This window comes from Plectrocnemia conspersa, unplaced genomic scaffold, assembly GCF_051122295.1.
Source record: "Plectrocnemia conspersa isolate PC_06_02 unplaced genomic scaffold, ASM5112229v1 ptg000013l, whole genome shotgun sequence".
NCBI classification, from domain to species: Eukaryota; Metazoa; Arthropoda; class Insecta; order Trichoptera; family Polycentropodidae; genus Plectrocnemia; species Plectrocnemia conspersa.
The window spans coordinates 21,640,898-21,656,993 of record NW_028277177.1 but is presented as its reverse complement, the minus strand read 5'-3'; the positions used below and the strand labels follow the sequence as shown (position 1 = coordinate 21,656,993).

The 16,096-nt window shown below is 32.3% G+C and overlaps 1 protein-coding gene across 2 annotated transcripts in view; it reads left to right on the top strand.

The window, feature by feature from the left end:
• The window catches only part of LOC148227575 (protein amalgam-like), an 85,225-nt gene extending 71,333 nt beyond the window's left edge, over nt 1-13,892 (top strand). The window contains exons 3-12 of one of the 2 annotated variants that reach the window (XM_088202283.1): nt 5,338-5,502; nt 5,566-5,712; nt 8,025-8,347; nt 8,422-8,572; nt 8,641-8,731; nt 8,820-8,961; nt 9,043-9,219; nt 9,286-9,478; nt 11,880-11,924; nt 12,268-13,892. In XM_088202283.1, coding sequence (XP_088058409.1) covers nt 5,338-5,502; nt 5,566-5,712; nt 8,025-8,347; nt 8,422-8,572; nt 8,641-8,731; nt 8,820-8,961; nt 9,043-9,219; nt 9,286-9,478; nt 11,880-11,924; nt 12,268-12,380 — 1,547 coding nt within the window. In that variant the 3' untranslated portion in view covers nt 12,381-13,892. The remainder of the gene's footprint in view (nt 1-5,337; nt 5,503-5,565; nt 5,713-8,024; nt 8,348-8,421; nt 8,573-8,640; nt 8,732-8,819; nt 8,962-9,042; nt 9,220-9,285; nt 9,479-11,879; nt 11,925-12,267) is intronic. The other variant, XM_088202285.1, reaches the window with a different exon arrangement.
• Nucleotides 13,893-16,096: the final 2,204 nt, after the last annotated feature.

Sequence of the window (16,096 nt, the reverse complement as noted above, 5' to 3'; positions counted from 1 at the left end):
GGGGAGAAGGATGACGTGTGAATATTAATAGATTCCCTTCGATACACAGGCGAACGATTCATGCGCGAGGATAAGTCACGAGTTGTGTGAAGCTCCTGACAAAGGCGTCGTTCATGGTGGCATCGCGTCTGTGATGTACGTATATTATACGTACATTGTATACGATGACTTCGTTAACAGGACAACCTTTTGTGACAATCAATTTATTCGAGATAAATTGAAGACTTCGATCATAGCGATGGGCATATTTTTTATCCTTTTAAGTTCGTTGTCTTCGATTGTTATATTCAATCAATTGTTTATTATACAATCTTTACAATAGTGGGTATCTTTAATAACATATTTACAGCATTAATAAATTTTAGATCATAAGAAAACATTCCTAATGGTAATTAGCTGTTCTTTATAATATGATAAACATTTTTGACATGTTTACTTTTTCTCTAAGATTTTTTAAAACGGAGTTATGATTTTTTTAATAAATGTAATTTTAAAACAAGATGATGAATTTGGCTGAGATTTGTACTAGTTCTATTTTTAGAAGAAGTATCATGACGATAAAACAAAACAAAATGAAAACTGTTAGTATACCAAAGTAGTATGATTTTAGTAGTATGATAGCAAATCAGTATGGTTTTTTCAATAATCGATTCAAAAACCATAGAAGTACTATTTGTGCAATAATACATATAAAACGAGTGGAAAGCAGCTGCTATCTCGAGATTTTAAGGGTTTTCTTGCTCGTTTTGGTGTAGTTCGACTGAAATGTCGTTTATTCCAAGTCAAAATCGAAGTGGTAGTTATGTGTCAAGTTCTAACTGAAGTGTCTCAAGGAAGTATATTCCTGATGGAAGTGACTTAGTACGGCAATGTTCAGGCTTATATACCCTTGACAATTACGGGAAGTCAAACATTTTTTCCAGTCTTCTATTGCTTAGTCAATCTTGATAAATCGGGGCGGAACCATATTATTCGTTATTGTTTAATAAGGAAATTGTTAACGTCGAAATTTGGGTTTTTAATCAAATATTCGATTATTCAAATTATTCGCCTGAATATTCGTAATATATTCATTTATACTATTTCGAATGAAATTTTTTCAGTGTTTTCTTAGTGCCGATCGAAAATCCATGATTCTATGCGCCTTAATTTTGTTTTGAAATGCGAGACAATGAGACGAAGGAAACCGTTTATTATTTAAAAATAATATTAATGTCTATTCCGATTTATTTGGGTCATGCCCATTACAAAAATTGCTATGGCCGAGAGATGTTTGGCCCAAACCGAGCGAGAAACTCCCCTCTGTTCGTTCTTGTACTGCGCGAACGCGAGGATGAATCTACTAATAATATTACGTAGAAGTAAAATTCGACAAATTAAACGATTTTAAGTGTATTTTTACTGTCATTTGAGCCCCGATAAGACAGCCTTCTTACGTTAAGGTCGCATGCGTAAAAAAGAAAACCGCGATTTCTCCTCTAAGGCATAAATTAAAAATAAAACAAATATGATGCCACTCCTCTTATAAAAATACAATTATCTACAATTAAACCAAATTTTAGAAAAAAAAAGGGGAGAAAATTGAAAAAAATCCACGTATAGAATATATTGCGAAATACTGCTTTACATAATTACTTATTGTGTATCAAGCGCAAGTAAAACTAAAAATAATTTTCAATCCTGGCACGATTTTAGTACATTGAGCAAGTTTTATTCACTTACGTGTTTAATTTATTGAACAACTTTGGTTATTCGTGCCAGAAAAAAGACGATATAAATCTGACATTATTTACGAAAAAATTCAACAGTTTTTTAAATAAAACAATTATATTATAGATAATTGTTAAATATTATCATGTAACTTTAAACCTGAATAATATTTTTACAACACCCACAATTGTGCACCAAACAATATGCATATTGTTTGCATTATAATTATATACCTCCAACAATATCATTATTCTTAATAGTTTTTTCATACATAGAATACATATTCTTCGTGTGGGGTAATACGGAAAAGCGATCCACCTTCGCGTTCATGGCCGTATTTGATGCGCTTACGATATGGACACTGTTATGCATTGTTGCCACGCGCAAAGCGTAGGCTTTAAAATTATGGTCTATTCCCTTCATCTCGCCCAATGTATTTAGTAATATTCCAAATTTGAAAGAATCAGGAAGCATTTGAGGAACACTGGTGTGTGGTTTCAGCAACACCGCTGCACCAGAGTTCCTAAATAAAATGCGGTCCGACCGCCTCCCCCTTCGTTTTTCAACATTCCCGGAATGTCGACCTCTCGAGAGTCAGCCGTAAATATTCTACTTCCGTTAAAAAGTTCAACTATTTGTACATTTCAGACTTTCAAGTGCTACCAAAAAAATAGTAAGAAAAATAAATTTAACATTTTAAAGTAAAAAGTTAAAACGTCTTATCAGTTTATTTCCTATATGATTAATAAGCTTTAATGTACGGTTTTATTAAATAAATTTGTAAAACACATACTGGGTATGGCCACTACTAGCAAAATCACAATATGTTCGTTACTATAAAATTATAAATCATTAATGTAAATAGAAAAACAATACCGATATTTCAGGGCTACGTGGCTTTAAAATGTTCATGAAACTCAATTTGACAGTTACGAAACGTACATTTGCTATTCAAACCCAAACCTAACCTACTCGAAATAACCAAACCCAACTTGATTACAGTCTTAGAACTTTCATTAAGTCCAAACTAAGCCAACTCATTTCTCAGGGGAAAATAAGCGGAGGAAGAAGTATAGAAGACCACATCTCGCATATTGCTTCATAGTTAGTCTGCACTTTGATATTACATATTTTAAAACATATTTTAAAAATATGATAGCTATCCTTACCGACATTACGATGGACTTCTGGTATGAGAGTATTGGTTAAAGTGTAATCATACCGAATTTTGGTCAATAGGAATAGGCGACAGCTCGATTTAATTTTTTGGGGCGTCATTTAAAAAGGGGGCTAGTGGAGGAATTTGCCCCTTCCCCCTTTAATTTTGCCGGAAAAATGAATGTCACTTAATGAAATATCATGAATCTTAATGAAATGAAAAAAAAATATAAAAAAATTACCACTGACTGGCCAATTTCCTCCCCCCCCCCTGGAAAAATCTGAAATAACATTACTGCATCACGTTAAATTTTACATTCTTCATATCATACACATTCTTTCTAAAACTATTGCTCTATCCCTCCGCCAACTAAATTGTCGTAAATATTTATAATGGAAGATATTGATAGAAGTGCTTCAGTAAGAACCGTGATTGGGTTTATATACCCCTTGATTTGGTGGGAAGTCAACGTCCAGTCCGGTTTTCAATGGTCTGGCAAATGCGATGATTCGGGGTCTATTTGTTCTGGTCCAATATATAGTTAGACTATTTACACATGATTATTAAAAAAATCAGTGCATCTAACGTTCGATACCGTCGGCAGAAATATGCAACTCATTCCCTCGCATTATGCACCGACACTTTAGATTTGTTCAGGTAGTTCCGATCTTTTTTCTAAGTGTTTTAACTTATTGGATATCCGTTTAAATGTCAACAACTAATAGTCATGATATTTTTAGTGGTATACTCATCACAAATATATCAATGATTTTCTATCATGTTTCTGGAGTTCCCAAAAAAAATTAAATACACAATCATATCTACTTTGCAAATTTCTTCTGCCAAATTTATGGTTCAAATTGGTTGAAATCATGCTATTTTATTGTGAATTAATAGTAGTATAATATTATTGTAATATTTTTGTAAATACTTCTTTGACCTAGACACTAGCGAAAAAAATGCTCGATAACCTAGCGCTCTTATTATTATTGACCGCGATTGATTCGGCTCACATCTATGAAATTCATTCATTGTTTATGGATAATATCATTAATGATTATAACGTTGTCGAGCAACAATGATATCATCGTTCGTTTTCTTAACAAAAATCGCATTGGGAAATTCGACCTGAATAACAACACACAAAACTGACCCGATAACTTCCTTTTGAACTTCCGATATAGTATTATGAAACGCAATCACAAAACAGAACGATAAAAGCATATTTAGCAATGTTATTTTTTCCGAAGAATAAACAAACTCGTCGAGTGCATCATCGAATCGATGAATCGAACTGACATTCCTCTCTCATCACGATAATCAAAGTCAATAAAACTATATGAGGGTCCTAATCTGTGTTATGTCTTTATGTGAACGCATATATTCAGTTACTTTCGAAGGAGTAATTTATAACAAAACTAACACCAATGTGAGAGGATAATAAATTAATTTACCCCGACCGCTAATGCGTCTCGAGTTTAAGACGAGTTTTAGAGATTAGATGCCCATACTTGTACCACTCTCTCAGAGCCTAATTCATTGCATTTAATTAAACTTTATTAACCAATAAAGATCTGACGTGGTAGCTAAGTAGAAAATCAATAACTTAAACAAGTCGTTCTCGAAATGTGTTTCAACAATATGTCTTCATGGATAAAAGAAGATATGTATGTATGAAGAGAAGATGATCGCCGAATGCCCGTTGCATTAGTAGTACCGTCTAAAAATACGCAGATTTATCTAAAGTACTCAGAGGCAGGATGTTGAGGTATCTTTACTGTACATAAATAACGCCTCGACCATAGAGCAGTGGGCGTTAACCTTTTTCGTCTTGTTTCGCAACTGAAACGAACATAATTAACAATGAACGACAATGTTCTATTAATATTATAGTGAACAAGATCAATGGTCTTTGGTTTATGATTCTTGCTAAACTAATATGCTACTCTGTGAATATATACAATAGTCTATATCTACCCTTTTTAAAACCAGATAGAATGATATGAATGATAACTGTCAGATGAAGAAAGCATACAGATTCAATCCTGCATATTAAACTTTCATAAGGCGGTTGAAATCAAAGAGCTGACATTGTCATTCCTATCATTTTTCAATCGAAAATATGTTAAACGTTCAGGAGTCGGAACAGTCAGGAAATTCCTTACCGGGGCATATTTATCGGAAGAAGTACTTATGTCCTGAATTGTGAACTAAACCGGTTAGGTAACTTCGCAACGCGCATTCAAGATTTTTTTCTTTTTATCTTACATTTATTTATCAATAAACACCTATTTATCAATGAAAAATATTCTGAGCAGTAATGCTGATAAAATAAATCGCAGGACTGTTCAATCTTGTCAATTATTTACACCCATGTCATTCATTAACGTCGCTCTAAACTAAACAAGATAATTTATTGAAGATCAATTTGAGTTATGATTATTAAATGTCATTTATTTTTGTTACAGTCGAAGCTGGTTCCGTACACAAAAACTACATTCAATTGAAAAGGCACGTGCGAAGTTTGAAAGACGAAAGCTCAGATCATTTATCAGCTAATTCGAAACTGTCATCTAACGAATACTACGCCAACGATGACGACGATACTGATTCAAAGTTTCAGAATGATGATAGTAAGTAAAATTGTATTTAATGATTAATATAATTATAAATACTAATATGTTATATTTGTGCAGCTGATGAAGATAACGACTATGAGGACGACGTTGAAGTCGAAGGAACAGGGAATCCAAAGGATATGGCAAGTATATCATCTCGATCAGGAAATTACACATTGGAGGAAGGACAATCGATTTGGTTGCAATGCAATGTTGTTAATGCAGGTATACATTATAATATATTTTAAGTACATATTATGTTACATAAGTCGCTTAACCATTTTTAATATTTCTATATTTTATATAATTAAAAAAGATACCACATTTTTCTTTAAACTTCCATTTCCCATAAAAAAATTATTTAAAATTTTAGTGTTACGCGGTCACAATAATTTAGAATACTTTGAAGCTGAATTCTTATTTAGTATAAAGAAAATAAGTAGAAATTGAAATATAATGGTCTCTAAAGATTTTTTTTATTGTTATTTTCATTATATACATACATATTTATATATATTTTAAAATTATTTCTAGCTGTATGTTTTGTAATACTTACAAAACATGGAAATATTTATACAATACAATCATATAGTCTTTAATTATAAACGCATCTTCGGGTGTTTTGCCGCGCAGTGCAAAATTTTTGGGTATTTTACTTTAATCTGTTATATTCATTGTAGTCTCAAAGTCATATTGAAGATCGAGTTGCTTAAATAGATCGAACGGACAAAGTGAAATCCCCTGCCTTTCTCTGGCTTCTCTGGGTCTCGGTAGATTCAGCGTAGCTCAGCTAGATTCAAGTTCAGCTGAACTCTCATAATTCAAAGACGGAAGCAAAGTGCTTAAGTACTGATAGAATTTCCTGCCAGAGGTACTCAAGTACGGCGGTGAGGAATGGGGGAAAGTCAAACATCTCTTCTAAACCTCAATATTTTGATCAATGCCGATAACTCGGGGCGGTACTAGACTCTTTGTTTTTGTATGTAATGGTGAATTTTAAATTTGTACATGATGTGTTTAGCACATGTTGGGTGAAGATATTTATGCCTTATTTTATTAAAGTCAGGTCTAACGGTCTCAGTGCAAATGCTTTGCAACTATCAATAGATACCATTAATGGACATCCGCACGGATACCTATAACTGTTTTATTTTGTTGTCGCCGAATTTTTACTAAATTTGAGATACACAGTTCTATTAATTGTATGCCTCTTTTAACATATTTTTAAAAACTAATATCAGTGATTCCGGGATATTAATCAATTCAAAACATATTGCATTAATTTTAAATGTATATTTTACGCGCAATATGAATTTTTTTAATATTTTACCATAGTCTGCAGTTTTTCATAAATAAAATCAATATGCAATTAATAACGAAGAGAGCAAATTTTTGATATTGTACTATTAAACTATTGATTAATCCCGTTGTAACGCATTGGGCTTATTTGCTTTAAACTGCCATTTTCTTTTAAGCAAATTTCGACATAAAAATAATGTATTGCTTTTGACGTAAATATTTCAATATAAAAATAATGTATTGCTTTTGACGTGAATTTTTGACTTCTGAGAAGTGATAATTGTTTTTGCGCCCTTCTATTGCCCAAAATTCGGTTTGATTACACTTTAACCAATACTCTCATATCAGAAGTCAGTAGTAATATCGTTAAGGATAGCTATCATATTTTTAAAACACAGTGTAATACTGAAGTACAGAGTAACTATGGGGCAATATGCGAGATGCGTCGCCTGTCTGCACTTCTTCTTCTGCTTATTTTCCCTTGAGGGATGAGTTGACTTAGTTTATATTTTGGACTTGACCTATTAAAAGTTCTAAGACTAATATATTAGAACTTTTATTAGGTTAGGTTTGGATTTAAACAGCAAATGGACGTTCGCAACTGTCAAATTGCGTTTCATAGACATTTTAGAGCAGGATATAATTTCACTAGCGCCTATCAATTAAATTATATTTTCGCTAGTAGAAATATACATCTACTGATAAAAATCTATTTGGACTTTACTAGTGAAAATATAACTTAAAAATACACATTAACTATAAATTATTTCCTCCTGAGAGCTTAATTGGCTTAGTTTGTATTTTGGACTTGACCTAATGAAAATTCTAAGACTAATCAATTTGGGTTTGTTTAATTCGAGTAGGTTAGGTTTGTGTTTGAACAGCAAATGCACGTTTCACAACTGGAAAATTGAGTTTTATAGACATTTTAATAACGCTTATCAATTAAATTATATTTTCGCTAGCAGAAATACATGTATATTTACTGGTCGTCACTAGTGAAAATATAACTTCACCGAAAAATACAATTTTTCTTCCCAACTCATGAGAAAGTTTTCGAATGGACAATCCTAGTCCTTAATGAATTCAACAGTTTCTAGTATAAATTTTAAACATGGTCTCATTGAGTTTGTGGGCTAATTTTTTAATAATATATATTATATTTTAAATGGTGAAGCGACTTAAACACAAGCTGTATAAATATGCATATATTAACGATATTGATTTTCTTTTTACAGGCAGTCTCAATATCATTTGGTCAAAGGGCGATGAAACTCTCTTTTTAGCAAATATCAGAACGACCAACGAACATAGATACAATCTGTACCAAAACAACACCATGTCCATAAGCAGATTCCAAGCGAGCGACATCGGCTCATACATGTGTAAACTTTCAAACAACAAAGCTAACGTTGAATATCATTTGAATATGGCCACTCCACCAGTAATCGTAAAAATGTTACCGGAAAACAATGATAGATTAGTCGTTGAAAACTCACCGGTGACCATCCAGTGCATCGCTACAGGTCTTCCCACACCTAGAATCATTTGGAGCAAATCTGTAATATTCTACTACAAATAATATATGTGAATTGAATCGTATTTATGATTTTTCAAATGTATTTTTTCAATCAGGGAAACCGTATTGACAATGAACACGCTGATTTAAGAGGCCACTCCATTTACATTAAAAACGCTCACAGAAAAGATTTTGGACTCTATCAATGCTTAGCGGATAACGGTGTAGGAAAACCAGTGCACGGATCAGTCTTCATTAAAGTTTTGCGTATGTTTATCATATAATAATATCACATTCTTTAAACATATTAAGCAATGGATGGTTCATTATTTTAGATTCTCCCGAGATACATATTAAAAAGACTACCGTTAACGCCGATGAAGGTTATGACGCTCAGCTGAGTTGCAACGTCCGCAGCAATCCAAGGTATTTCGATATTATATATACGAAATCATTGTAGTTCTTTATGGATATACTTGAACGGCTTACTTCATGTTTTATTTTCACATTTCAGAGCTGTCATTTCATGGAGAAAGAACAACGAAGTGCTCTACGAGAATGAAAAATATCACATAAACGAAGACAGTGAAGGCTCGCATTCCATTTTGAAAATCAAAAACTTGTCAACTGACGACTTTGATAAATACACATGCAATGTACGTTGTTTTCTATCATAACACAATTTCAATTAAATATTTATATGCAAATATGATTAACATTCTTATTAATTATAAAAGGCTTCGAACTTATACGGCACCCATTCGGGACACATACGTTTAGTAAAGCAGCCAAGTCGCGCTACGTGGGTTATCGGCTCTCAAGATCCCAAGAGCTCGAACCCCGTTTTGCAATGGACAATCGAATCAGTACAACCGCTCACGGAAGCCGAACTGCACTACTTCAAACTCGATGAGGTAATACATTTTATCATACAATACCGATAGACGTGTGATGTGATCGATGACGTTATGAAATTTCAGACAAAACCTAACAACCAAGAAAACGACGGCATCTGGGTCATTGTCCGACCAGCTATCGACGACCCTGTCGGAAATAAATACACGATTAAACACGCTCTCGAAGGTCTGACGCCTGGTAAATATGCGGCGAGATTGAGAGCTAGGAACACTCACGGCTGGAGCGAACTTTCTGAACAGCACTTCTTCGATGGTGGTGAGATTTTTATGTTATTTTTACGGAGCGGTGGGAAAGGGACGATTTTGGATTATGGACATCATCACTTCATTGAATACACGGAAGCACACATTGGTTGAGCGCTTTTTAATCACAGCACATTAACTTATAATTTATTTAAGTTATTCATTTCCATATGTTTTTGTTAATTTGACGAATTTGACGTAAACTCACCATTGAAAAGATTTGAAGATATATTATAATATACTGCATCATAATTTTTATGAATATTTTTGTGTAGGAAACAATGTTCTTTCCAATTTTCTAACCAAATAAAACACCTTGGTTTCTAGACATCGGGCAAATCTATGAGAAGCTATAGATACAGGGACGTCATTTCAGATTTTTCCAGTGGGGGGGGGCAAAAGTTGGCCAGTCAGTGTTCATTTTTTTAATATTTCTATTTCATTAATATTTATAGTATTTAATTAAATCCAATGCATTTCTCTGACAAAATTCAAGAGGGCCTCTGTTTATAATTCACGTCAAAAACATAAAAATTGAAACGCTCGGCTATCTAACATTTATATTAAGACTTTTTATAACAATAATACAACTTTCAATAAGTGAGAATCGAATGAAGCATATCTAAATCAAATTCTGACCAATAGGAGGGCGCAGAAAACAATTATCCCTTCTCAGAAGTCAAAAATCCACGTCAAAAGCAATAAAACCGAGCTGTCACAGTGAAAACGGTCGGTTATCTAGCGTTGAAAAATAATATTACGACTTTACGTGAGAATCGAATGATGCATACTAAACCGAATTTTGACGAATAGAAGAGCATAAAAAACAATTATGCCTTCTCAGAAGAATGCTTGCTACCAAGCGTTCCCACTGCGACAGCGCCGACACGATTTTATTGCTATTGACGTGAATTTTTGACTTCTGAGAAGTGATAGATGTTTTTGCGCCCTCCTATTGACCAAAATTCGGTTTGATTACACTTTAACCAATACTCATATCAGAAGTCAGTAGTAATATCGTTAAGGATAGCTATCATATTTGTAAAACACAGTGTAATATTGTGCAGAAGTGCAGACTAACTATAGAGCAATATGTGAGATGTGATGTCTGTCTATACTGTATTTTTGGACTTGACCTAATGAAAGTTCTTGAACTTTAATTCTTTTTAGAACTTTCATTAGGTTAGTTTTGGGCTTGACAGCAAATGTACGTTTCATAATTGTCAAATTAAATTTTATAGACATTTTAGAGCAGTATATAATTTAACTAGCGCCTATCAGTGAAATTATATTTTCGCTAGTAAAAATATATATCTACTGCTGAAAATCTATTTGCACTTCACTAGTGAAAATATAAGTATGTAAATGCATTATTTACTACATATAGAAAAGTTGAAATCATATAATTTTACTAGCATCCACCAGATAAATTATATTTTCACTGGTAAACATATATATTTACCGGTTAAAGCGTATTCCAATATCATTTCACTGAAAAAAAATATTTTCTGGAGAGATTCAGTCCCTTTTTTTAGATTTTCTTTGAGGAATAACCTGAGAATTTCTGGTTTAGAATCAGTGACATCATTTCAGCTTTTTCTAGGGTGGGTGGAGGTAAAATTTGGCGAGTCAGCGGTCGTTATTTTTAATATTTTGATTTCATTAAGATTCATATTTCATTAAATGATATTCATTTTTCTCACCAAATTCAAGGGGTGGAAGGGGGGAGGGGAAAATGCCACCAAATGACGTCCCTATATAGAGACGTAAACATTGACTGATCATCTAGTAATAATTAGCGCTGAGATTAGTAGGAGATTAATTTCAGCCAAGTGGTTCTTTGATCTGCATACACTTTAAAAGCTCCAATATATCTATAAGAACATAAACACGCCTACATAAGACTGGTAAGGGGTGTGGGATGTGGACACTGAGCTTCAGCGATTATCAGCGGCTGCAGATATTCAAGCAAAGGACAGTACATACTTGCCTTCGTAGTGACAACAACGAACTATATGGGTTGTATCAGAAGCCTGACGTCGTCAAGTATATTAAAATACAACGTCTCAGGCGGACCGGACATCTATCTCATACGGATGACTTGAAACCTGCAAAGTGACTAACAATTTATAAACCTGAGGGACTGTGTTGGCTGAATGGTTTTATAAAGAATCCAGTGATTGGCATTGCATGGCCTAGGATAGAACGAGGTGGAGAATAATCTTGGATGAGGCCAAGGCCCACCTAAATATGATGATGAATTTATGAGATTCCCCCTATAACATAAGCATATAAATAATATTTATAATACAACAATGCGTGTTTTTTACGTCAAATTATTCAATTCACGGCATGTTATTTATATTTTGGTTACACTCTTTTTTTTATTTATTTGTGTTTAATTCTCTCTTCAGATTATGAAACCAATGAAATAAGAGCAGAAGAAAGATTGGAAGAAGGTAATGTAATCACTTGCATGCTTATTAAAAATTCATACAACTCACTTAATGATACATTTGCTAATAAATAACTTGTTAATATTCATGAATTGATTCTATACGAAATAATTAAGCATAGTTATGCAGAAAAGCACAACAACAAAATAAAAATTTGTCTCATTCATAAAATTGTATTATATAAATATAATAATTAAATGCAACTGCTTTCTATATAATTATGCTCAATTGATAAATAGAAGTCATTCAGTGAGGTTTTGGATAATAAAATGCACATTAATGGTGTTGGAAAAAATTAGTACTTTGCTGTAAAATAATATCTAAATACGTATTCTAAAAATTTCAGCTCCCATCGCAGAGATTTCTGAGGGCAGAAACGGAGCGGATAGGAAATCAGCGGTGACAATGTCGTTTGTCATATCATCGATATTCACGCTGTGTTTAGCCGTAGTATTGTAAAAGGCTTACGTGTATAAAATATGGTATCAAATCGAACACCTCGGGCAAAAAGCTTGATGTAACGTTTTGTGGTAAAATCGTTTAAAAACTATTTGCTCTTTTATTTAAAACTAAATGGGATGATTGTGTGTAATGTGCTGATGGATAATTGCCTCTTATATTTGTTTAAAAAAAATTAGTCAATATTTTAATTTTATATAGGAATCTGAATGTTTGTCCTTTTTTCAAGAATGCATAAAATATTTCTTAGCATTTAAACATAAATATTGATTGTACAAAGCTGTTTACATGTTCACCTAAATATGATTTTCGCAAAACGGAACAATTGTAAATATTTAATATAACGTGTGTCTCAAATGAATTAAACTTTTACCGGGTGAAGTGGAGAGTTTTAAATACGGATTGCGTCACAAAACACTATTCATTCCAACGAATCGTTAAGTAAATTTACACAAAAATGTTTCTCAGCTGACTTTGCAATGCATTTTATCGCTCATTCGGCTGAGTTACTATTGCAACGTTTGTACAGAACTCTCAACGCTACTATTTGTATGATAAAATTTATTTATTAATTTAACGAACTTGTATTATATTAGTTTATTATTTAGTTAGTAATATTTTATATTTTTAGTTTTATCTCGTCGTAGCGTATAATTTAAACGAAATATTATTAACAATCTTTTCACGTGTACGTAAATAATATCCATATTTATACATATGTGTTACTATGCTTAATTTGTTGATAATGTGTATCAAGATATGAAAAAAACCAAAGTATATGTAATCCATAGGAATAAATTAATAATTGCTCGGATGTGTTTTATATAGGTTATTTTATCACAACGAAATCAGCAAATCATGTTTTTGATCGTTTATTTTTGTAAAACAATAAGATGTTCTCCAATTTCTGTGTTAATCTTAATTCTGTACTTAAAACTAGCTATATATAAAAAATGTTTATCAAAATTTATTAGAACAATGTAAAATGTTCAAATTTTGCGTATCACATGTGTACTGCGAATGCCTTGACGATTAAAATTAAAGAGTGCCTTTCAATTTCTTAAACACGTATACTTGTAATATTTTTTATTATATAAATTTCGAAATGTTTTATATGTGTATTTATTCGAATAATTATATATGTAATTAAAAATGAGCAACATTTACATTTTATAAAATCATATATATATATATATAATATATAATGTATCATATATATATTTACAAGTCTGCCTTAATCAAAGTTAAATAGATAAATATGTAATAACAATGTTCATGTACTGCTATATTTTTTTAAACAATACTTATATAAAAACGTATTTTTTTGTTGAGAACGAATTTTATTACAGAATTACACACTTTAGCGATTATATGTAAAAAAATCATGAATAGCAAGCACTCTATGAACAGCTTAAAAATATACGCTGCTATCGTACATAGTATTATTTTGTCATAATAATTATTAGTTGAAGTGTAAATTTCTTTATTATAAAAAATAAATTATAAAATGAATTTTTCTATTTATTTATTTAGTCAGGTATTTGACAACGATACTTACATATTACTTACCTTATTTAAATTCCGGTTTGATTATTTTAACTTTCAATCTTTAATTGCAATATTCTGTTTATTCTAAAAAGAGAAGCAATAAATATTATTTATAATACAAAGGAAACAAATATAATTGTCAGTAATGTTTTTGCTATTAAAAAAAAATATTTTTTCAATTAATATTTTAACAATTTTTTACACACAAATGTCATGGGTACAAGTTTACAAAATATACAAGGAATCCTAACTCACATGTAAGCAGTAAATCTCCAGCCTCCTAATATAACTGACCAGTGAAAGTACAATGAGTGGAATCCTTGCCGCTTTCCAGTGACACACCTCGTAGTCGTTCCATGCGGAAAACGATAGAATGTAAAGCACAATTTTGTCTTCAGCTCATCGAGACTTAAAATAAAAATATTTTACATTTTATTGTTGCCAGGAAGATTGCCAGTTGAGAGAATAACCGTCACGCCAGTGCTACTCAAGTGCCGCCAAGCTTTGGCCAAAACAAATCTATGCTCCCACAACATTCAACTTGGTTTTATGTTTTTCATTGCATTAAATAATGAAAACCATTTTATTGTTTCTTTTTAATGTATGTGTATCTTCTTATATCATATTATTTACTTAAACTCCTAAACAAAAATGAATTAATATTTTTCTAGTTAACATCTTATTCGCATGCCATGTGTATTCGCGAACACCGCCTTGTTACAAGGCGAAAAGACAACGAAAGTTTTAGTGGTCTTTTTCCAATTGGTGTGCCGAATCTTTAATCACGGCAAATCAAAACATTTGAATTTAGATCCGAGTTTTAATTATCAGTCCGCGCATCCCAATATGATTTTATTTATTTTTATGAATTTTCTTATGAAAATGTTTTATAAATTCTACGAGCATAGAAAAATTGTTTGACGTACTTATCCTAAGTGATTTAAAGTCAACATATTTTTTTTAATTAATATATTTTGGCGACGGGAGGTGATGGGTAGAATTAGACACAGAGTATTTTTATTAAATATTATTACAGTTTACTCGGAAACCGGCGTGCGAGCCCGCCAGAATTACCACGAGAAGTGTCCAGTGTTAACATAGTGCCACCTAGTTTTGGCCATAATAAAATTTAATGAAAATATATAAATATAAATAGGCCCTCTACAATATTTTGGCGAACGAGGGGCAATTAGACACAGATTGGGTGGCGCTGCAGTATTATTTATTTAAGTTAGTACAGTGTAGTTTCATGTTGAAATATGATGACAAGAGAGATCGATATCCGAGGCGCCGACAGTTGTAATCTTCCTGTCGAGATCCGCCAATGGAAAGTGTAGCCATACGCCTCTGTCCATCAGTGTTACCAGAGTGCCGTCTAGTTTTAGCAATAATAAATAAATAGGCGCCCCACAATATTAACTTTTGTATTTACAAATTTATCTAAGTGTTTTGTAATGAAAACATATTTAATCTTCAAAATAATTTATACTGTTTCTCGGCAGATGATGTAGTATTTGAATTCTTTTCCTGTAACACTAGCGGTTTTAAATTAAAGGATGTTTGCAAATGTATCTAGGCATTTTCAATTGATGTAAAATAAATATTTCGAAGCGAATGCTCTAATGATTTGATAATCCGAAGTAAATATGTCTGACGTGCTTTTAATTATAATTTGGTCATATTATAAAAGTTTGACGGACGGATGGCAATTAGACATAGACTGAGCCGCTGCACTTGTATTTTATTAAAATATAGTAAAGTTTAGACGTTATTAAGATTTGTAATGAATCGGTGAACGAGGCAACATCGGCCATTGTCTATCTATCGAAGTCCACCAAAAGAATCTCCTGCCTTCCGCGACCGTCACTTGTGTTACTAGAGTGCCGCCACGTATTGACCATAATAAAATAAATACATATATAAATAGGTCGAGCAATGAAGATACGAATGCAAAATTGGCAGTCAATGCCCAGTTTGAAGTGTAAATTTTTTAGCGAATTGATAATGGCTGAACTATGAACCTGGATATTTCTGATTGAAGGTTATATACAAAATTTAATTAAAGATCAGCTGCTTATTTCTTATCTACAAGAAGTCCAAAATCAGATGCTTTTTCTTTGAGCATTTCTGGTTAACTTTTTTCACATGATCGTTAATCTTGTCTTGGC